Raw genomic sequence first — 24,143 nt, forward strand, 5'->3', positions numbered from 1 at the left:
TGGCGGGGCCCAGAGCGCAGCGACTGCGAGGCCGTGTCCCCGGGCCCGCGCGCGCCGCCGCCTGGCCCGGCCTAGCGGCTCCGCACGGGGACGCGCTCCGGGGGCGCGCTCCGGGCGGCGGCGGCGGCGGCGGCGCGCGGGGCAGCCGTGGCGGGACAAGCGCTTCCGGTGGCGGCGGAGGCGGCGCCGAGCGGGTCCTGGGAGCGGCGCGGGCGGCGGCCCGGGGGGAGCGGTGAGTGGCGGGTAGCGGGCCCGGGCGCGGGGGGCGGGAAAGACACTGGCGGAGGGGCGCGGGCTGGAGCCGGGGCGCGCGGCCGCCGGCAGGTTGCGAAGAGCACCCCCCCGCACCTCCCCCGGCTGGGAGGTCGGACGCCCCCTGGCCATACCTGGGACTCCCAGTGCCAGGGGTGCCTGCACCTTGGGGACCCCTGGCATCCCGCTGCCTGAGCTCCCCACCTCCAGCAGCCTGACCTCCCCTGGGGTCCCCCGGAACCCCCGAGGTGAAGTGGTTCCCCCCGGATGGGAGGGGGCTCAGCCATCCACGCCCGCACGCGCTCCGCCACGCTGTCCCCGCGGCCGCGTGACGAAACTCGCCGCGGGGAGGACACCCAAGATGGCTGCCGCGGGGACAGGCCACGGCGGGGACGCGCGCGAGCGACTGCTGGGTGGCCCGGTGGCACCGACCCCCCCCCCACCGCCCCTCAAGCTCCGATCTCCCGGCTTCTTCCCCTGGCGCAGAGCGGGGCTGCGGGGCCAGAGCAGATCACCTGTTCCCTGCCCTGCAGCTAACTCCCAACCTGGTAGGGAAGGGACAGGCAAGTGGTTGGCATAGCAGTGACCCGGCTCGGACCCAGCATTTCTGTGCTGCCTAACTTGTCACAGGCCTCCAACCTTCTCAGAATGACAGTAGCCACGATGCCTACTAAGTGTGTGCAGAATATTCAGGTCCATTTACTTCTGCATTCGTCCAGCCCCATGAGGTGCTTGGCCTTGCCTTCCTAATCCAGATGGGAAAGCTGGGGCTCAGAGAGGTTGAGTAAACCGCCTAAGGTTACACAGTGGTCTGTAGTCTCAGCTTCAGTGTTACTTCCTCAAAAATGTTCTCCCTTGGCCGAGTTGTCTGAAATTGCCCCCTCAAGCACACATCCTTTGTTAGATTACCCCAGTGTTTTTTCTTTAATAGCATTTGTTTACTTGCTCTTCTGATTCTCTGCTTGTGATCAGGGCTCATGTTTTGTGTTTGTCTTGCTCATCCATCTATCACCTGCACCACGTAGACCCTCGCTGAGTGTTTGTTGAGTGCCTGAGTGGAAGAGCTCGGCCGGATTGACTTCAGTGCTCGGGCACTTAACCACTCCATGGGCAACTGCCTTCTGAACGCCCCCCGGCATTTTATTTGTACTTCTCTCAGAGTCGTGATCTCTCTTCTATCTCATCTTCTACATTTTCACTCGGGTGCCTCTAGATTTTTTCATCCTTTGCCCATCCCCAGTTTTCTGAACTCTTTCCATGTTCCAGGCATTGTAATAAGTGCAAGGTGGGTATCCAGACGAGTAAGGAGGCTTTGCAGCTTTTACAGTGCTGAGCTCAGTCTTGCCAAATAAGATCTGTAAGATGGGCGGGAAGTCTCTGGGAGGATGAGTGGAAGCTTTACCAAGAGGTTTAGGGACCTCGGGCATCTAGCTTGTTAAAATGATGGTGTTTGGAGAGGAGTATCAGTTCCTATGCAGTTCTAATATGTAATTGCTCTAAGTATGGATTCAAGGGTTAGACTGAGGGTGCAGGCATTTAATTTAGATCTCATGGGCTTTCAGGAAAGGGATGTTATCTGTGGTCGAAGCTCTCAGAGAAGAAGCTGTATAGCAAGGGGTAGCTGTCATTCAGGCTTAGTAAAATATTTAGAATGCTTTTAATATTCTGTAAAAGTTTTCTGAAGTCCCATGTGGATGGGTATAGTAAGGTGTTACCTGAGGATGGGGGGGTGGGGAATATCCCTTCACCCTCTTCACTTCCTGCAAAGGATGCTGAGAGGACACTCAGAGCAGCAGTGACCCTTAGAGCAGATCCATCATCCAACTTCTTTGCTCTCTGATGCCTTAGAATGAAATATGGCATCTGCATCCTACCATGCAATCAGTGGTTAGGTTCATGTGGTTGGAATATAATCATGAGTGGAACCAACCTTTTGCTTGAGGTTAAAGGTAACAAATCAGTAGCAGTAAGTCACTTTTTTAAAGGCTGACTGTTTTCAATTAATTATTAAGTTAGAATTAATTAACAGTTATTAAATTATAAAGTTAGAATACATGTCAAACCTACACTTCAGGATACAAAGTTGAAAGTTATTATTTTTAGTTAATTGCTGTTGGTAAAATACTTTCAGAGACAGTATATATCATCTGTGATTTGATTCTTTAAAGTAGGTGGCAAAATGTGGAACTGAATGTATCCAAAGTACTGCAGTTGGTAATATTTTATTATTTTTACAGGCTTATGCCACCATCTCAAGTATAAACCAATAGAAAAAAAAATTTTTTGAAGTGGATAAGAACTTCTCTCATCATAAGAAATTAAGTAACCAAACCCAAAGTTGATCTTGAGGACCACCGAAACAATGATTGTACTGTCACTTGGGAGTTTTGAGGTTAACATAAGAGTGGGATCTGCCTTGTAGGGTGGGAGGTGGGGGCAGAAAAGATGGTGAGACAGACAGAAGGCAGTAATTCCCCATGTCTTCCTGATTCTCTAGGTCTCCATCTAGACCTATCCTAGGAATAGAGGAGGGTATGCAACAGAAAGCCAGTGCTGAGTAGAAATGCCCTTTGAAAGAATCTACTTCCTAGCATGGGATTCGACTTTCTGATTTATCATTTGATCTTCTGGGTGGCCACGCCCATAAGAAAGGAACGCTGCGTACAGATAACCAGCTTAAAGGCAAATTAGGAAACTAATGCTGTTTAATGCTGTTAATGCTGTTTAGCAATCCTCCTTGAGTGATTGGATCGTTCTTGCTGGATGTCACCTCTGGCCCTGGGAGGGTCAGGAGTGGGCTATAAAGTCAGATAGAACCGCCACTTCTGGGCTGGGTCATCTTGGGCGTGACACTTGATTTCTCTGCATAACAACAAAATAGGGGGAAATTTCATAGAGATCTGCAGTGAGAATTTAGCCATCTAGTCACACATGGAGAGCCCAGTGCCCGGCACACAGTGGACTCTCGGCCACATGACTTTGCAGTGACGTTGGCAGGGCATTTCACACCTCCAGCCCTTAACTAAATAAACCAGGGCGACCAGAGTCTTAACTCTTTCAAACTGCAGTTCTTTTAAGTAACAATAAGTTTCCAGTTTAATCACTGAATTATCATTGTTAATGTTTAGCCAGGGTTAAAGGTCTTTCTTACCAAGTCCCTAATAAAGCATGTTGCCTGCTAGTGTGTTTTCTGTGAAATTTTGGAAAATTCTTTTTTTTTTTTTCCCCAGTAGTTAAGCATTTTCTTGGCATGCAGCTGAAAGTTTGCAATGAAGTTTATCTTAGAGAAGAGTTCTTTTTCTTAGACGTTTCTGATCATCCTTGGGCTGCTCAGGCAGCCAAGCACCATTCCATTCCCCCCGTCTGAGCCCACCAGCACCACCTGCCACTGCGTTCATGGGCAGAACATCAGCCAGCGAGGACAGGAGCCTCCACACATGGAGAACGGCTGGTTAGTAATGATCCTGTATTGGTTAGCCGTTTACACTTAATAAAGGTTAATAAAGCACAGCTTCTTGTTCACCTTAGTTTGCTAATGCTTCCAACTCTGTCAGCCAGCTCTTGCCTCCATCTTATAGATGAGAAAGTTGAGGCTCAGAGATGTCAAGCGACTCATCCACTGACTTGCCTGGAAAGGACGGGCAGAATCATGCCTCTAGTCCAGATTGCAAAGTGCTCTGAGTCCAGTTCTCATGCCGTGGGCTGTCAGGGTGGGTGCTCAGGGGACCGGGCCTCAGGGCATGGGAGCCTTCCTCAACTGGAACCCCGGCCAGAAGGAACAGGCCCAGCCACCACCGTGAGTGGCCCTGGAGTCATTTAACATTTCTGTTTCCCCCAAAAGAGGGCAGGAATCATCCCTTAACTGGTAGGACATTTTATGATCTATTTATAAGCTTTATGTTCTTGGCAGCGTAGTGTTACCCAAACTTACCTAATCATAGGATAACCCTGGTATATTTCTTTTTTCTTACTTTTTTTTTTAAATTGAAATGTAGTTGATTTATAATGTTGTGTTAGTTTCTGGTGTACAACATAGTGATTCAGTCTATATATATATACACGTACATACACACACACATACATACATTCTTTTTCATTACAAGTTACTCTAAGCCACTGAATATAGTTCCCTGCGATATATAGTAGGACATTGTTGTTTATCTGTTCTGTACATAGTAGTTTGTACCAGCCAATCCCAAACTCCTAATTTATCCATCTCCCCGCCCCGACTGTGTAACCATAAATTTGTTTTCTATGGCTGTGAGTCTCTTTCTGTTTTGTAAATCAGTTTATTTGTGTCATTTTTTTAGATTCCATATACAAGTGATATCATACGATATTTGTCTTTCTCTGACTGACTGACTTCACTTAGCTTGATCATCTCTAGGTCCATCCATGCTGCTGCCAATGACATTATTTCACTCCTTTTTACAGTTGAGTCGTATTCCATCGTATACATATCTCTCCTGGCATGTTTCTTAAATATCAAATTCCTAGGCTTCTCCTCAGCTTTACTGAATCAGGATGTCCAGGATGAAGCTTTCTGGGTCAGAACCACCTCTCTAAGGAGCAGGGATTCTGGAGCCAGACAATATAACATCACATTCTGGCACCACCACTGACTTGAGCAAGCTAGCTTACTGCCCTTATAACCCAGCTGCTATGATGATTAGACAGGATATTTAAAAGGAAAGCTCTTAAAATACGTGTTTTTTAAACACTAGTGTTGTTCTTAAGTGACATCCTAATTTTGTTGATGAACAGGCAGAAACTTGAAGCAGTGGGATAATGTGTACAAGGTCACAGAGTCATCGGTTGGAGCTGGGATTGGAGCTCAGATCTAGTGCCTCCCCAGGTATAAACTCCTGCCCACGACACATCCCTTCCCTTATCACCCCCATCTGAGGAGTCCAAGTTACAGGACATTTAGGGAAGGTGTGGCGTAGAGCCAGGAATTCAAGTTCAGTTAGCCAGCTGGTTCAGTAAACTTACTTGGAAACGAATCTGATGCCCATTGTCTAGTTGGAGCGGACTGTTCACCTGCCACAAAGGTTCATACGTGGCGGGAGGTGGTCCTGGCCTCGGACTCTGGAATGGTCCTCACCTTTGTGTAGCTGTGCGCTGGCTGTGTACCATCTGACCAAACAGGGAGGCGGTGTTGCCCTCCCAGAATTGTTCACGAAGGTTGTGATGCAGCTTAAGCAGAAAGAAGATGGAGTGAACTGCCATTTCCGGTAGGCCTGTAATGTGTAAGGTATGAGTGCCTTGTGAAGAGAGAATCTTTGTCATGGCACTCATTTTGGCCCTCAGAGCTTATAAATTCTGTGGCTGAGTTACTGTGAATTTTAAAGCAGGTTTACTCCATGGAAATAGTGAGTATTTCTGAAAAGTGTGTACAGTTAGGGATGTCAGAGTCATTCATACTCCGGTGTTCTGTAGGATTTACCCAGGCTAGTAATCTGATAACTCAGATGAAGGCTTCATCCGCAGAGGAGGGTGATGTCCAGACACAGCTAGCTCTGCATGGGAAGCGTGTCTCTCAGCATGTTTGGGGGGATTTAGGCTGTATTCGTTAGGGTGTTTGTTTTTCAGCTTACTGGTTACTGTGTGTTGGGTCTTTCCAAATCCAGGGCCAAGCCATTGGTGGGTGCAGGAGTGGCCTACGGTGCATGTTTAATGAGTAAATTAATTTTGTTTATAAATGAATGAATGAAAAGACTTGGAGAAATTCATTTTGATGAGACTTCAAGATACTATATTTAACCAAAACCTTAGCCAAGAGGTTGAATTTCAAGGTTTTTTTGTTTTTGTTTTTGTTTTTTTTTTTTTTTTTTGCTTCCTCTAAGAGATTATTTCTGTCCTCTTGGAGGGGTTAATTAATGTTTTAACATGTGTAGCAGGTATAAGATGCTATCTTTAGGAATGACTCATTTAAATGCAGTGTAATGCTATATTAATGGTCCCAGGTACTTAAAATACTCAGGTTATTAATTTTGTCTCCAAGTGACAAAACTTGGACTTTCTTTCTTTGCACAAGTGGTGTCAGTTGCCACAGAAGATTTTTTTTAAATCTCACTTTTTTTTCTCGTACAAAAAAATTTTTTTATATCTTTAAAATCCTAGTTTTTCTTCAAAATCATTCATGAAGAAGATTCTTTTTGGAGGGGGTGGATAATTAGGTTTATTTATTTATTTTTAGAGGAGGTCCTGGGGCTTGAACCCAGGACCTCATGCGTGCTAAGCATGCGCTCTTAAACTCTTGAGTTACACCCTCCTCCCTGGAAAATATTCTTAAGGCAGAACTAACACCCCAATTGGTCAAGTGTCAGGACGCCCCGTTATAACCATTTAAATATACAGAGACCTCCTTTCACTAGTCAGTTCCTCTTAATTTCTCTGTTCCAGACCTTCCAGCGTCCTTTGCTTCTCTACAACCCCGATTCCATCATTTCTTCAAATCACGGATACTGAATTTGTTGCCATCAGAAGCCCGCTGGTAGGATTTTGCCAGCCGTAACATTTTGCAGTTGACCACCTGCGGTGGTTAAACCAGCTGGTACCTGGTTAGTAAAGTTCTCCTGGGGAGCTCCTCATTTAGTCCGTCAGTATCTGTGATGTTTCCACCCTTCCTGCCTCTCCTTCCGTGGCCTCTCTGAATTTCTGAAGCTGTTTCAGCCGTTCTGCTTAACCGTCAAAGCCTCAGGTAGATGTGTCAAAGAGAAGATCCTCCCACTGGTGTCTTCGGAGTCCCTCCAGGGCACCTTCCACTTGTTTGGGTTGTAAAGCTGATAAACTCACCTTCTAGCACACACTCTTTGGCGTCCCATGCAGTCTGTCCCCTTGAGATGTAGCATTTTCCCTTATCCCTGCCACCTCTGCAATTGGAAGATGTATCTTGTTCTCTGAAACTGTCTTTTGAGCCATCATGGCTTTGCAATCCTTCGTGCTGTCCCCAGTGTCATCCTGAGGGCTGCACAGCAGAATGACTTCCTCAGTGTCCTCTGCAGAAATTCCTCGTTGAGAAGCACTTGAAAAACTGTCACCATCCCCTGTCTTGAAATCTGTCAGAACCGCGTGGTTAGCGGTGCTTAAGAACGCTCTGAAAAGGTGTCTGGTCTCTGACCAGTTTCACCCTTAATGGGGACAGAGGGAGGAAAGTTCATGGCCAGCAAGTTCAAGGATGGCTGCGCTTTTTCTGCATAAACCCGACCATGGGGACGCCAAATCCATTCTTCCCCTACTATCCTGGGGACGTGGCTTTCTTGCCAAGAAGGTGCCGGCTGCGGCCCTTTCCTCACAGCCCGGCTCACCCCTCGATCCGTCGGTTGGGGTCGGTTGGTACCGAGTGTGCAGGGTGGAAACCCTTAAGCACAGACTGCAGCATCCAAGGCCGCCCGCCAACCAATGGGCTCCCGGGATGCTGCAGACCTCCGACCAAGTGACCAGGACCCCCAAGCCCCAGCGGTCAGGGGGGCGGAAAGGGGACAGGCCCCAGGGACCCGGGCACGGCAGCCAATAAAACTAGGACTCCTAATGGTTAGAAACTGGTTACTGGGAGTGGAAAAAAGTAAAAACTGTTCTTGTGCTTGAAGGTTCACGTGTGAAAATGCTTGTCTAATTGGAACATGGGATTCATAGTTAATAATTAGAATTGTATCTGCTTTGGGATCAACTGTCTCTGTAAGTGTTGTTGCGGCATTCCTGATTAGCCTTTATAAAGGTTTTGAAATTGGCGGGGGCAGGCACAGGCTGTCCCGTCTTAGTTGGTATTTCTTACGTCCATGTCTAGTTCCATTAAGGTCCTTTTTAAGTACGGAAAACAGTGCTGTGTTAACATCCTATTGCTACTTAACGTATCGCCACAAATGTCATACCTTAGAATAAATGTATATTGTCTTACAGCTCTGGGGGTCAGAAGTCCAAAAACTAGTTCTGTGTTGCTTTTGGAAGCTCCAGGGAGAACCTGTTTCCGCTCTGTTTCCACTCTGTTTCCAGCTTCCAGAGGGCATGGCCTTCCTTGGCTGGTGGCCCCGCACCAGCCCAACCTGTCCTTGTCCTCCCCTCTGCTTCTCTGACTGCCTCTCCTGCCTCCCTCTTTTCTCTTGTAGGGACCCTTGTGCTGGTATCAGGCCCACCTGAATAATCCAGGCTAGTCTCCTAGTCTCAAGACCCTTAACCTAATCACACTAGCCAAGTCCCTTTGCCACGTGAGGTGACATATTGAGGGTCTGTGGGCACTGGGGCCTGGACGTCTTTGGGGAGCCATAATTCTGCCCACCACAGGTCTATACAGAATTGGGGTTTTGGTGGGCTTCGCCTGGAGTCTGAAGGTAAGCTGGTTTCCTCCCTAGCTGGGCAGACAAAGGAGTGCTTGTGAGTGACATCTCAGAATCGCACTTCCCACTCCTGTAAAAGGTGCATAGTAGGCAAAAAGCACGCCGTTGTGAATACTGACACAGAATGTGCTGCCTCTGGCACATAGTAGGAGCTTGCACTTTTGGCAAGCGTCTAGCGCAGTTCCTTGTATGTAACAAGAAACTCCAGAAACGTCGGGGTTCCTTTCCTGTCTGTCTGCTTTTGCTTCTCCTGCCGGAGGAGACCTTGTGAGGCCTCCACAGTCCACGTGTGCTATGGAGTCACCATAGGGTTATCTTGGTGCAGAACTTCATAATGTGAGGACACTTTTCCATTTAAAAGGAAAAAGGAGGGCCTTAAAGCTACTGATTCTGTGCAGACATCAATTGATATACTTTGCTGGGGGAGAGGGAAATAGCTAAAAGGGACTAATGTAGTCAAGAGTGAACTGGCTGACCAGTGCCCAGGAATCCAGTCTGGCTTTGGGTCCTCCCCAACTTCCTTCTGCTGCCAGCGCCCGTGGCCCAACCCGGACAAGATACCTCCCGCTCTGTGCCTCTGTTTCCTCATCTATGTGATCAGCACAGTGGGTAGATCGATTTTAAGGCCCTACCCAGCTCTTATGCAATTAGAACATTTTTATTTTTTAAAGTACTGTGTTATAAAACCAGATCATGTTTTGATGACCTGACCTAAAGTTTGCCTTCTGTTTAACAAATTGGAGATGGTTTGTTATTAAGAACTCTATGAGGAGGTGGGTACAGCTCAGTGGTAGGGTGCCTGCTTAGCATGCACAAGGTCCTGGGTTCAATCCCCAGTACCTCCATTAAGAAAAAAAAAATTAAAACTAAATAAGTAAACCTAATTACCACCCCCCTAAGGGGAAGAACTCTATGAAAGCTACATTAAAAAAGTTTTTTGTTACATACATTAAGTATAAAGGGGGAATGAATGGTGAGAGTGAGAATTATACCTTAAAGGGAAGAAAGATACTTGGTACTGAATTTTATGAGAAAAAAAATCAGTATCAGATATCCCCTGGGGGGCACTGCGGATTGCCCAGGCCCGAGGGAAGGCATAGGCAGAGCAGGGAGAGATGCAGGGAGGGAAACAGCCCCCAGCTTCATGCAGAGTGACAGCCTGGTGCCCGGGGAGCTGGAGCTCTGCACCCAGGGCGCCTGCAGAATCCCATGCTAGACCTGCTGGATCCGAGTTGCTAGAAGAAGGACAGTGTGTGTCTTTTTCAGACGCTTTCCAGGTGATTGCAGTGTGTTCCGTTGGTTGGAACCACCAGTCTATGCCAGCAGCTTTGTGGGAAGGGACAGTGTCCCGAGGAGGGAAGTGTAGTGAAGCAATATTTCGATGGGCTCAAAGCAGGGCTGGGTGTAAAGGTCTGGACTGCGAGGTGGCCCTGTGGCCCTGTTTCCTTGGAAACTGCAAAGTTAACAAGACTTGTAATGTTGTATCCAGAAACTCCCTCATCAGGTACTCCGTGCCTGGCCTGGAAACGGAGGCGCCTTTGCTGTGTCAAGAGTGGGATGTTCCACTCTTCCTGGCATGATTTCAGACAGCAGAGTTTCTGACAGTCTGCAGTTGTGGAGAACCAGGTTTCTCAGTGAGATGAGAAAGCGGTGGTCACCCGGAGAAGGGGGTTGTCCTGACGCTTGACAGCTGCATCGTGACGCTGGGAGAAACATGGGTTCCCACTGACTTCACAGCTGAGTTTGTGTTCATGTTCCCAGCCTGCTTTATGAGTGCTGGGGCTGAGTTTTGACTTTCTCACTCACACTGACCAGCTGCTGCACATTCGCATAGGAATCTCGTTTCCTCACGTCTGTGGACCTGACACACGACTTTGACCCAGTGGGCCATGACGTGTGTTAATTTGAGATTCTGATGAAGTACAGGTGACAGGCCTCTGTCATCTAACATACCTAAGAACTAGTGAAGCACTGAAAGATAATGAAAAATGACCTGGAAAAGAAAGCCACTATTAGAACCATTATTAGAACTGGAAGAAAAGGGGACAGGTACAAGAAAGCAATGGTTTGAAGCCTTAAGAGAGAGAAGATCCTTTGACCTGCTAATAGCATGTAGAGAGATTCTAGTTTAAGGAAGTCACCAATCTACAAGGAAAAAGATTAGTAGACAAGGATACAGCTTTCGTTATCATGGCGACAAATTGAAAGGAACATAAACATTGTAGGTGTTGCTAAATACCCGAAATGAATATTCTGTGCCATGGGGAATGCTCTTGAAATACATGCAAGAAACAATCAGGATATTAAAGTACAGAGTATGATGGCAACTTTATTTTTTTAATTAAATGATAATATGTATAGAAAAGGAAATATACCGAAATGTCAACAATGGTTATTTCAAGCGTGGCTAAATTATAGCAGATTTTGTTTCTTCTTTATTTCCTACAGTAAGCTTATATTATTCAAAATACTACAATAAACGTGCGTTACAGCAATACAGAGCAATTCTAAAAATAAGCGTGTGTTACTCAGAGAAAGATATTAGTTACTTTTGGGGAAAAAGTCATGGTTCTTAGCCAGAAAATAAGTTTTTTGTAAGGAAAATTACATGCACCATGCTATTACTGTTCATGCGGTTGTCAAAATGTGTTTTTCCCACTATGACCCCATTAGATTAAAGAACAGAATTTTTCATTTTTGATTGGTAGTTTATATGCCGAATAAGGCTGAATGAATCTGCATCTTTTTTTAATTGTAGAATTTTTAGCGTGTGAGCCTTTTTTGCATAATGAGTCACTTCTACTTGTAGGAATAACAAATTTAGTAAACCAGAATGCGGCAGTAGTTTGACGTTGGTTGGTTATTTCATCCAGAAAAAGGGTTTCAAACTTCAGACCCTCTTACAATGAATGTTATTTTTAACTTTTTACATTGTTATTTTTTTCCTAAAGTATTTATAGATTTCCAAAAGTAAGGGATGATGGAATACTATGTATTTATAAAAAGAAGTGCATGAGACAATTACTGAAATTTGATTAAGCTTAATTGAGATTTACAGACAAATGTAGCTTTGGACTTAGAACGTCTTTCTGCCGTTTATAGCAAAGTTATTTTTGTAACTAGGAATGTACATAACTCTTTCTTTGAAGATTAGTGTGAATACAGAGCTTCTAAATGTACAGTGACATCGTAAGTTTTGAGCAGGCTTTTCTGTTTGACCCTCCACAGTCCAGGACGATGTCTGGAGAACTCCCACCAAACATTAACATCAGAGAGCCCCGATGGGATCAAAGCACTTTTGTTGGACGAGCCAATCATTTCTTCACTGTGACTGACCCCAGGAATATTCTCTTAACCAATGAGCAGCTAGAGGATGCAAGAAAAGTGGTGCATGATTACAGGTAACGTTAGCAATTATGCTTTTTTGACTTAACACAGTAATGGGTCATCATGTTAGCCTGTTGCCTTTAAACCTTCCCTTAGTGATTTTTCAACATTTTTTTTTGCAATTATTTTTACAAAAAAAAAGTAAAAAATAGGAAGACATGTTTTATCCCCCATTGCTGACCCTTAACACAAATGTCCAGGGTTTTTCTTTTTTGGGGTTTTGTTTTGTTTTGTTTTGTTTTGTAGGGGAGGTACATAGGTTTATTAATTTTAATGGAGATTGGTGCCCAGGACCTCATGCATGCTAAGCACACACTCTACCACCGAGCTCTATGCTCCCCCCCCTCCAGGGTTTGTAATAACCTGAAAACAAGACAACCACCCCTCCAATTCATGGGTACCAATCTGTGAGGTCCCCTTTCCTAGCTTCCTGCCTCCTGCTCTCCAGTACAACCACCCTTGCATCCACATCTTTCTGTCTCCAGATGGAGACAACATCATGCAAAAAGCAAGTTGTCACAAATTAGGGTAGGTTGGTTGCTTCTGATATAAAACCTCAATGAATAAACCCCACAGATGGGATCTCAGATGGGAAGAATGCTGATGGCAGGATTTACGGGTTTGTGATGGACTCCTTCAGCTCAAAGGGCCAGGCGTGAGGCGGGAGAAAAAATATGCTCTAAGACAGTGGTGCCGACTTTTTTTTTTTTTTTTCAGTTAAAAAGAAAATTTGTATACAATTTTTAAAAGTTACACTCCATTTACAGTTATTACAAAATATTGGCTCTATTACTCATGTTATACAGCACATCCTCGTAACCTGTCTTACACCCCGTAGTTTATACCTTCCACTCCCCCACCTCTGTAATGCCCACCCCTCCACTAGTACCACTAGTTTGTTCTTTATATCTGTGAGTTTGCTTTTTTTGTTATCTTCACTAGTTTGTCATATTTTTTAGATTCCACATATAAGTAGTATCATCCAGTATTTGTCTATGTCTGACTTACAGCACTCAGCATAATGCCCTCCAAGTCCATCCATGTGGTTGCAAATGGCGAAATTTCATTCTTTTTTATGGCTGAGTAGTATTCCATTGTGTATCTATACCACATCTTCTTTATCCCTTCATCTGTTGGTGGACGCACAGCTTTCTTGATAGAAGACCATGTAAGAAATAGTCCAGGCTTTTGTGGACCATAAAGGGTTTCTGTCTTATTCTGCAGAACACAGCATATTCTTCCTAGTTTCTTGGGGGTTTTTTGTTTGTTTTCCAGGGCTTTTTGTTTGTTTTACAATCCTTTAAGAAATATAAAAAGCACTCTTAGCTAACAGAGTGTACAGGCCACAGCCAGTTTGCTGATTCCTGCTCTTGGGGAGAGTTGGGCAAAAGCTGAGAACCGGGTTAAGTGGGAGCCCTGAGCCTAAACGTGCCGCGAATGATCCGTGTTTACATGTTTGACTGTCGCGTGGGGAGTCAGGGAGGACACCCAGGGCGGTCTGTAAACTTTGCTGCCGGACACTGGGAAATGCCCATTTTAAGTGTTTATTGTCTAGTATTGGCTCTTAAAATTTCACTGACTCTACGTAATAGTTAGATTGATCACACCATCCGGACACAGATGTTCGAGGTAAATTTAAACTTGAAAACCTTCTAGCTGCCTATTCCTGGAGCACTGGTGAGGTCTCCGAAATGGACACCTGCCATGTTGTTTGCTGTTGTCTTCCTAGACAGGGAATCGTTCCTCCAGGCCTTACAGAAAATGAATTGTGGAGAGCGAAGTACATCTACGATTCAGCTTTTCATCCCGACACCGGAGAAAAGATGATTTTGATTGGAAGGATGTCAGCCCAGGTCCCGATGAACATGACCATCACAGGCTGCATGATGACCTTTTACAGGCAAGTTATGGCAACGGGACAGCAGTCAGTTTGTTTTACGTTACAGAAGCTTAAAGTACGTCTTTGTATGTGAGTTGTTTTCTTGAAATAAGTATCATTTCGTGGGGAGTTTCATTTTGTATAAATGTAGGTCTAGGGGCTTGTTTTCCTGTTTCCTTCTGATGAAAGCTACTCTCCTTGTGCCTCAAAGGAGGTTGAGTTTTTCCCTAAACCTTAGAGCCAAAAGAAAATAAAAAGAGCCACTAAGCAAATTCTCCTTTTAATCCATTCATATGATGCAGGTGTAAGTATAGGTGTGGGTGCAGGCATCTAGGCTTCCACATGCGGTGAGGAGGGACCAGAACGACTTAGGCTGCAAATGGCTTTTTTCCCCAAGAGAAGGGACCTGACGTTAATTGAGTGCCTACTCTCTGCCAGGCTCTCTAGAGATTGAAGATAAAATTTAACTGAATTAACTCCATTCTCCCCGTAACCCGCTGAGTTTGTTGCTGCCCGCATCTGACAGATGAGGGAACTAAGAATCAGACAGCTTTAAATTCTGCCCAGCCCCAGCGATCCTAAGCCTTGGACCCAGTGTTCTCCCTTCTCTGACCCTCTGGTTACTGGTGCTGCCCTTCCCTGTTGTGTGCGGTGCCGGGGTCACAGTGGCGGTGGGTGTGTGACGGGTCGCTCTGTTCTAGGACCACGCCGGCCGTGCTGTTCTGGCAGTGGATTAACCAGTCCTTCAACGCCGTGGTCAACTACACCAACAGGAGCGGAGACGCCCCCCTCACTGTAAAGTATGACCGTACAATGTGACCATCCTCTGCTCATTTGATTCGGTGGCCGTGCTCTCCTGTTTAAAATAGTCTCTCTGTACCAATTGTTCACATTGTTCAGAGCCTTAGGGAGCATATTTTTCAGGAGTGTTTCTTTTCCTCCCTTTCTATCAAGATGGCAGTTTTTTTGCAGCCTGCCTGCTCGGGGGTTGTCCGTTACACTGTTGGTGGTGCTGGTAGGGGGATCAGCCCCCCACACCCTGGGGCTCCTTCCCCACCATCCCCCGCAGAGCACACAGCGGGCAGCTCAGGGAATGTAGGGAACGGCCACCTGTAACCCCCTGCAGTCTACTCTGTGCGTGTGGACAGATAAGCCGGCCGTCAGGAGTAGCGGCCGTGCAGTGTGATCTCTGCAGAAACCAAGGGGACTTTTGTATCTGATTTGTCTTTAAAATAGGTCATCTATGGAGCCCAAAAGAAAATGAATGGATTTAAAATGTTACTTCTCGTTTAAAAAAAAAAAGTTTATACAGTCTAGAGAGATCAGTTCACCAAACCTTTTAGCCTAACTTGTGTAACACTTCAAAGTGTTTTCCTTTTCGTTTTAGCTCTCAAAGTGCTTTTGACCGCCCGTGTTTGTCTGTTAACATCCTAGGGAACAGAGGGTGTTGACATCTGCAACCCAGCCACGCCTGTCACACCTTCATTTCGCCCGATCCTTGAATTAAAATTTATTTTGAAACAAGAGAGGACTGCTTGGACTTCGCTGCCTTTTCAGAATGAGACAGTATTTTTATACAATAAGATGTCGTTTTAAGAAGGACAGCACTGCATTTTTACTTTCAGTATTGATATTTTGAGAATAATGATTATTTGAGCAAATACGCTCCAGACATTTAGACCAATAAGCATTTCCCCTCGTTTGCAGCTTCCTGCGATCTGGCCCCCCTCCTTCCCCACCCCACCCCACCATACATATTCTAGTATGTCTACTTGTTTGGCACTGTAGTTAGGATACATGTGAAGAACGCCATTTTTGTACAGCTCTGCTTGCTTTTTCTATGAGTATCTCTACTTGTGGAGTGATAATGAATGTTGTTTTGTGGAATCTCCATTTTTCTTAAATTTTTTTTTAACGGAGGTGCTGGGGATTGAACCCAGGACCTCGTGCATGCTAAGCATGGGCTCTACCACTGAGCTGTACCCACTCCCTTGAATCTCCATTCTTAATCATGCTCTTTCCCAGTTCCCCTTCGTTTCTTCCCAGAGTGTTGCACTTGGGTGTCCTGAGATTCCCTCGTTGTTCACGTACTGTTTTCCTTCTTTTCAGCGAATTGGGGACAGCGTACGTCTCTGCCACCACAGGTGCAGTGGCAACGGCTCTAGGACTCAACGCGCTAACCAAGGTACTCAGGCTTCTGCTTCCATAGCAAAGCTTCTTAGTTCTCACCTGCCTGACTCTTTAAGTCCCTCTGTTATTTCTCAAAATAGTTCAAGTCCTGTGATGGTCTTCTTACCGTCATTATCTTCAACTGCATATTTTAAGTATATCTTCCATAAGCCTGGGGAGGGGGGGTCACTAATAAGATCAGCCAGAGCCCTGGTCTGTACGTGGCCCTGTGTGTGATGGGCTAAATGCTCACCCACGCGAACAGCCCACTGGGGGCTGTGTGCTGGGCTGCGTGCCTCCGGCCACATCTCTGAGAGGTGGAGGAGTCAGCCTCTGAAACCAAGACTCAGGGACTGCAAAGCCCCCCTTTCCATCATCCACACGAAGCCATCAAAATATCTTGGAAGTCTGCCTTGTCCCCATGTGGCCATGCTGGAAATATAAAAATACCTCCAGGAAACAAGTTTTGAAAGTGCTCTTGGCCCCGAGGTTCTGCCCAAATGGGACTCTGCCTGGTCAGCCGTTTTGGAGAAGAAAGAAGTATTTCCATTTAGTCCTGCGGGAAAAATAAGATGTTGCTCTTGGAATTGTCTTTTCTGCAGCACGTCTCTCCGCTCATAGGACGTTTTGTTCCCTTCGCTGCGGTAGCTGCTGCTAATTGCATTAATATTCCGTTAATGAGGCAAAGGTAAGGTTAATACACAGTCTAAGAGAGGACTCGCCCTTGACAGTAGGGGGCCCTTATAATACTTTGCTTTGTTGAAACTTTAATTTTTTTTTTAATTTTAATATTTGCAGATGAAATTATATGAGATCTGGGATCTGCTTCCAGATAATCTGATGTTGGGGGTGAGGCTGGGTCTACTGATAAAACAAGCTTAGCCATGAGTTACAATTTTTTTTTTTAATTGAAGTATAGTCAGTTACAATGTGTCAGTTTCTGGTGTAGCGCACAATGTCCCAGTCATGCATATGTACATATATTCGTTTTCATATTCTTTTCCATTAAAGATTATTACAAGATATTAAATATAGTTCCATGTGCTATACAGAAGAAATTTTTTGAATCAATTTTTATATATAGTGGTTAACATTTACAAATCTCAAACTGCCAAGTTTAATCCCTTCCCGCCCCTTTTCTCCGAGTAACTGTAAGATTGTTTACTATGTCTGAGAGTCTGTTTCTGTTTTGTAGATGAGGCCATTAGTGTCCCATGAGTTACTAGTTATTAAAGCAGGCTGATGGGCCCACGGGGGTTAGAATGCTCTTATAATAAAACGTTTTAAAAAATACATCTCAAACTTAACGGCTACGTACGACTTTTTCTTTAAAAGAGGTTTTTTTTCCCCTTCCCCCCAAATTTTCTTTCGGGGTTTAAAATAATATTAATCTATATCTTTGGAAGTATTTTTTTAGAACTGGCAAAAATTAAAGGAGAAGAAAGAATGAGAAAAAGCATTTTGGAATGGATAACGAAAAACAGGGTAACAGTAGGAGCTGTAATTATAGTGTTAGTGACCATAGTTAAAAATCCAGTAGCACCGTGTACTTGTGACCCCTGTGTCAGTATCGTGTCAGTATCATGAGCTTGCTTAATGATGCCACGTATGATATCCATCTCGCATTTGGAAAATTGCTCAAGTTTGCACACGAGTGTAGACATTAGCCTTATCTGGCCTCTGCACTCATTAAGTCATAGTGTTATTGAAAATGCTACGCCCTTTTCTGACCAAGTTTACTAGTGTCCTTCTACTTTCGTGTCTATCGCATGAGGATTAAACTCGTCCGTGGTATCTAAAAATAGACTTGTTTCTTGCCAGAAATGTCACCGGAGTGGATTTTTGGATCAGGGAAGGACTCAGTCTTTTATAGCTGTTTCCAGCTGTTTGCTGAAGGCACCTGTGGACTTCTTTGCACGTTGTCTTGCTCTCTAGGGAACTCAAAGTTGGCATTCCCGTCACCGATGAAAACGGGAACCGCGTGGGCGAGTCGGCAAACGCTGCCAAACAAGCCATCACACAAGTGGTCGTGTCCAGGATCCTCATGGCTGCCCCTGGCATGGGTGTGTAGAACCGTGTCATCTACTCATGTAGCCGGTACATTTCCATCAAGCAAGCATTTGCGCAGCAGTGAGCAACTGCAGTGAGAATCACTCCCCTTGGTGGAAGCTGCTTTGGTGGTAGGGGAGTCAGTGGGGGGAGGCAGAAAACTAACAAATTAAGTAAAACATGTGAGATGGTAATAGGGCTAAGGGGGACAAGAGAGTAGGGGACCTGGGGGTGGAAGTAGACTGGACCGATGGGAGGGAGGGAGCCAGGTGGTTACGGGGCAGAGGGAACAGCAGGAGAGCAGGGAGCGTGCCTGGGGTGCTGAAAACGTCACAGGGAGGCAGATGCAGCTGGAGGAGAGAGAAGGAGGTGGGAACAGTAGGATGGAGTAGATGGATGTGGGTGGCCCCGCAGGCATTTGGATGGAACCCTGCCTTTTAGTCTGAGGAGTAGGAGGCCATGGAGGGCTTTGAGCAGGGAAGTGGAACAATCCAGCCTAGGTTTTAACTGCATGACTCCGGGTGCTGTGTTGAGAGCAGAGTGAAGAGAAAACAAGAACGCTGGTTGGTGATTGGTCAGGAAGCTGTCAGGTACCGCAGTCAAGAGATGATGGTGGTTGGACCAGGGCGGTGACAGTGGAGGTGATGAGAATCAGAAGGGAAAGAATCTGGTCCTTGTAAATCCCGAAAAGAAATTTCCAAAAGTTCTTCAATGGATATCATTTCTACTAAAGATATATTTGTATCCATTGGCAGCCCTTGAAACACGAACCAAGTCGAGTTGGTTAGAGCAGCTCTTAAGAAGATGTGTGCCAAGCTACCTCTCAGCCATAGGGCTTGGAGTCAGCACGACCAAAAGCAGGAAATCTGTGCTGTTACTCAGGTCCTCAGAGAATCTCTGGTCCACTCCTAAGGCTCCTTAAGCTACACTGAGACCAGGGCTCTCAAGAAGGTTCTCAGACTTACTCAGAAACCAGAGGGCCTGAGAATACATCACTCTTTGCAGAAAAAAAATGAAAATTAGTATGTTTAATTTCTTCATCTAAATTGAATGCACTTGGCTGTCAACTAGGCTCTCGGAGGAAAAGCATACTTCATCAAGTGCTGTCAAGTTTCCCCACTAATATTTTTTGTTGTCCTTAAATGCCTTTCGTCACTGTGAATACTCATCTGCAGGCAGGTAGGAGTGGGCAAATGAGTTGAAGAAAACGGCATGAAAGGAAAGTTTGAGGAGGCTTCCAGCTCCCCAGTTACATGATTTAACTGCCATTAAATGATTTAACAAAGAAACACCCTGGTGCCCCTGTGAGGTAGTGATGTGCCCTGTGGAGGGTGGGTGAACCATGGAAACCACAGTTATGAAGTGCAGGTCCCAAGTCCTCTTAGTCCGGGACCAGCACGTCGTCACGCCTGCTGAGCCCAGCTTTCCAGACTTGCTGAAATCCAGGTGGCAATCCTCGCATCTCCCCTGGGCTGGCTTTTGGTTTTGTTCTTTCCCATTTTGAAAAACGAGGCTCCTCTTGGGAGTTCAGCAAGCCCAATGCGTGTGTGTCCAGTGGCTTGGTTATTTTAAACATTTATCTAGCCCCTGAAGAAGAAACAGTCTTTCAGTCCCAGTGAAATCCACAAGGTAACTGACATACTGAAGCAGTCGATGTGACAGTTGAGTCTGAGTCATGAGTAAATGAGCTAATGCTACCTACGTGCATTATTGTATCTACTCATCCTGGCCAGTTTGATAACAATTACCCCTGTTTTATAGACGAGGAAAACAGAAAACTGAGGCTCAGCGAGGTGAGGGAGCTTTTCCAGGATCACCCAGCTAGCAGGTCATCTGCCTGACTCAACGCAGGAATCTTTATACTCTGCCCCACGCAGGATGGACACCCGGGCAAGGTTGCATTTGTTTCATAGGTTTAGGTGGGGAAAGTCCCCAATGTTTGTACTGTTGCACATTTAATGTTAAATGTAAAGTTCTCTCCAGGATTATAAAATTTTCTGGCCAGCAAAAAGCACCGCATTCTTCTTCCAAAATCTAGAGAGTAGAAACAGTGGATTTTTTTTTTAATACAAAGATATTTTAAGGAATAATTGCAATTAATTTTACCCTGCCAGTGTGAAAATAACCTAAAAGTAATAGGATCCTTTTGTGAAATTGTTAAGGGAAAAAAAAAACTGAGCTGAAAATAGACATTAATGAGGAATTAAGTGGATCTTTCTTTCCTTCCAGCCATCCCACCATTTATCATGAACACTTTGGAAAAGAAAGCCTTTCTCAAGGTAAGTCCCAGTTCTGTTTATCAGGGTCTCCATGCTTCCCATCCGTTTTCAGACTTCTAACTATGCAGAGTGTTTCCCACGTAAAAAGTGAGTGAAGGATGGAAAGGCCAGTGGCAGTTGGGCACTTCATGGAAGACTTCATTTCTAATACCAGGCATTTGATAAAGCTCTCATAAACCTTCATTTACTGAATGCTGCCCGCTTCTCTTCAGAGGTTAATGCTCAGGTACACACTCATCTCAGTCACCAGTCGGATCCCTAGCTGGGTAATAATGAAGAGATGGGGCGTGTTGGGAATGATTCGTTTGTAAGTCACTATACATACTATCAGAAAGGAAAAAGTAATTTGGAGTGGTAGCCTCCGAGAGCACGGAATTTAGTGCCCCGATGTATCTTTCTGTGGTGATCATATCTAATAATCCATTAATCTATCAGCCGTCTCCCCTCGAGGTCTGAAAAATATTACAGGATGAAGCTGTGATGTTAAGACTAAGACATCTCTGTGCACTGTCTGTATTCTTTTTGTAGCTTCTGTGATTCAGTGCAATAGTGTTTATGCTTCACCTTCATTCTCCAGCTTTTATAGCAAGTAGGAAGCGGCGGGATAGGGCTCGTGCTGGGTTTGGAAACAGACACCGTTACATCCACCGGGGGAATGGGTCCGGCTCCGGCTGGAGGAGCGTGTGGGGGTGAACACTGCAGCTCTCCTGGGGTGAATTGTTTTGGGTCTTAGAAACCAAACTGTAACACTGAGGGGACACAATGAGACTTTGAATAACAAAGGACATGGGTCACAGCCCTGCGCTTTCTGAATGATTTCAGGGATTAGGAAAGTTCTGAATGTCCAACAGGCATGTTCATGGGCTTGTCTGCTCCCTGTGGGCTCCAGAAGGAAGATTAAGGCTCACCCTGAATACTTCCAGCACAATTACATTCTTAGAAGAATAAGCCAAGAAAGGGTGCTTTGAAGAAGCAGTAAATGTTGAGAGCCTTGATTGACCAGCGTGCCCAGGTGGTTTCGTGTTGATGCACCAACCCCGTGTGGGTGGGAGAAGACCCCCCCTTACATCACCCCCTCGTGCTCTCCCTCGGGAGCTTTGGGTGTGTGAATGAATTCTATTCCCTGAGCTTCTTCCTCCAGCAGTTTTACATGGTGATGTGACTTGTGCGATCGGGCGTCACAGTAGCACTGTGGTGACTGAACTGCCCCATCGCACGGTAGAGCGTTCTCGGGGGAATCCACAGACCCCTGGGCCACCCCAGGAAGCTGCACCCTCAAAAGCTCTCTGAGTCCCCATCCAACTCCCGGGTGGCTTCCTAGAGCCTTAGCTGTAAGATTAAACAGAACTATGAAACAGTTACATACAGTTAATCAGTACAGCTATTCCTGAAGACCAAAATGTCATGGTGACCTCATTTGACATTTCACCTACTTGGATAAGCTCTTATTTTGAGGATCCAGGAAAAGATCTTGCCGACGTCTCTTTCTGCTGCAAAGTTCAGAAAAGATGAGCTCTTTAAAGCTGCCAAGGAATTCGCTTATGTGCTGGGATGGTGATGAGATCGTAAGACTACCGTATTACATAAACATCTAGAACTCACCCACTTTGACATCTCAGTGGTTTTCAGACAATCTGAAAATAGTAAGGATGATAACGCTCCTTCCTCTGTCCGTCGCTGCTTTCCTCGTGGGAAGTGATTTAGGCTTTGAGGGAGAAAACCTGTCAAGTGAACTTCCAATGAGGACCATCAGCGTGACACTAGGAGGAGGTGGCCCATCCGGTAAACCTGCAACTTCACAGGCATTGAACTGATGCTCTGTGCTCTTCTCTGCTGGCCCTTGAGAAGTCACTGGGGTGGCAGTACTTCTGCCAGGGCGTCTGTTGTTGCACAGGTTGTCCTTTAATACCTTGGTGACAAACACTTGGTGACAGAAGACGTAGTTGGGCGTATTGCATCATTTTCTTGCGGAGACACAGACAGAAATTGCTACAAATACAGCCTGGCATTTTCTTACATGAAGCAACCAGCAGATGATCCAAGCAGCTGGCCTGCCATCGCCACACTGCCCTTGGCTTTTTCACAATCGTAAATGAGTAAATACTGTGTTTTCCTCCCTCGGCTTAGTTGGTGACTTTCAGCTTTGCTTTGGAACCAGACCCATGAATAATAATTTGGAGGTGTGCTACCTCACTCCCCCTCTGCCCTCACCCCACTCCCCGAAGGGTCTCACGTGGAGCCTGAAGGGGCCACTGGCATCAGAAGCCCCGTGTCAAGGTCGGGAGAGGCAGGCAGAGCAGCCCACCAGGCAGTCCCAGCGCCTTGCTAGCGCCAAAGGGTCTGGCTACAGTTGAACTCGTTCCAGCCTCCGTGGAGGATGCTGCTTTGAAAAAGCAACAGCTGAATATGGTTGAGCTCCTCAGACGTACATCCCACTGCCATGTTCATGGTTGCTGTCAGACTGAAATACTGCATTTTGCCCATGAAGAGAAGACTTTCGGACTTAATCGGTAGTGTGGCCGTGACGAAAACCCAGGCAGAGGCTGCTTAGATGTGCATCCTGCATGCATTTCCACCTGCAAAGCACTGTCACGTGCTATTTTGAAAGGCAGGCTTTTTCCTGGCTCCTTTGACAGAAGCTCAGAGATCATCTCCTCAGTAGCTCATAAGGTCCATGTGGGTGGCATCTGCCTCGGTGGTCGGCCCTCTGTCCCTAGCTCCAGCACCCAGATGCACCTCTGTGCAAGGATGCACTGATCTGGGCTTTTACCTTGGACAAGACCAAACTCCTCTGCAAACATGAAATGAATTGAATGTTCTTGGCTTTTTTTCAACGGTGCACTTGGGGAGGCCTTGGCATGACTCATCCTTCCCCCCTACGCCTTGTCTTTTCCCAAATGGAGCCCTGGGAAGTGGCATTAGCTGGGGGCAGGTGACTCACAGAAATCTGTGCAGTCAACCAGAAAGTTCCCTGCTTAAAATCTGATGCTTCGCCCAGCAGTTTTCTTGAAGAATAGCTTCCGTGTTCTCTTTACCTTACTGGCATTTTCATTGAGAACAAAGCTGATGTGGTTTGGGTCAGATAAGGGCCCCTTATTTCTTAACCCCTGGTTCTTTTCATATTTTCCTTAATAAAGGTGGACGGCTCTGACTACTCAGTAGATTTCCAGGATTGTCTGCTGACTGAGTGTAGAGGTGGCGTTTATTTGTTCATTTATATATTTTATTCAGTAGCCCTCTGCCGAATGCCTGTTGCATGCCAAGCAACGTGCTAGGTGCTAGAATCATAGAAATAGGGCGTGAGCCCTGCTCTCAGGGACCGTGAAGCACAGTGGTGGGGAGAGGCACAGGGCAAGTGGTTCCAGGACACAGTGAGTACAGCGTAGGGCGCAGAGGAAACGTACAGGAGGCTTCTCCCTCAGTTGCAGTTGGTGGGCAGAGGCTGGAAGAGGACTGGCCAGGGACACATGCTCTGCAGAGGCTCCGAGAGGACACAGAGTGTGACTTACGGGGAGACTTGTGGATGGTCAGGTCGCCTGGGATGCTGGCCGAGTGTCAGGAACTGAAGGTGCCATACATAAAAATCAACTCCCAATGGTTCATAAAATCTCAACATAAAAAAAAACTACAACTGTCTAACTCCTAAAAGGAAAATATAATAGAACCTCTTTGAGACCTAGAGTTGGGCAAAGATTTTTTTTTGACACAACACTGAAAGCACCGTCCATAAAAAGAAAAACTGACAAATTGACTAAAATATATAAATGAACAAATAAACACCACCTCTGTACT

At 45.9% G+C, this 24,143-nt stretch overlaps 1 protein-coding gene across 6 annotated transcripts in view; it reads left to right on the forward strand.

Moving 5' to 3' along the window:
* SFXN1 (sideroflexin 1) overlaps positions 1-24,143 on the forward strand; it is a 33,760-nt gene that overhangs the window by 263 nt on the left and 9,354 nt on the right. The window contains exons 1-10 of one of the 6 annotated variants that reach the window (XM_064480106.1): positions 3,481-3,703; positions 5,017-5,107; positions 6,658-6,815; positions 11,817-11,989; positions 13,705-13,875; positions 14,556-14,654; positions 15,964-16,039; positions 16,626-16,711; positions 17,959-18,086; positions 20,302-20,351. In XM_064480106.1, coding sequence (XP_064336176.1) covers positions 11,826-11,989; positions 13,705-13,875; positions 14,556-14,654; positions 15,964-16,039; positions 16,626-16,711; positions 17,959-18,086; positions 20,302-20,351 — 774 coding nt within the window. In that variant the 5' untranslated portion in view covers positions 3,481-3,703; positions 5,017-5,107; positions 6,658-6,815; positions 11,817-11,825. Of the gene's footprint in view, positions 1-126; positions 233-3,480; positions 3,704-4,775; positions 5,108-6,657; positions 6,816-11,816; positions 11,990-13,704; positions 13,876-14,555; positions 14,655-15,963; positions 16,040-16,625; positions 16,712-17,958; positions 18,087-20,301; positions 20,352-24,143 lie in introns of those variants that run through there. The other 5 variants (XM_064480109.1, XM_064480107.1, XM_031437822.2 and 2 more) reach the window with 5 other exon arrangements.

Source organism: Camelus dromedarius, chromosome 27, assembly GCF_036321535.1.
Source record: "Camelus dromedarius isolate mCamDro1 chromosome 27, mCamDro1.pat, whole genome shotgun sequence".
NCBI lineage: Eukaryota > Metazoa > Chordata > Mammalia > Artiodactyla > Camelidae > Camelus > Camelus dromedarius.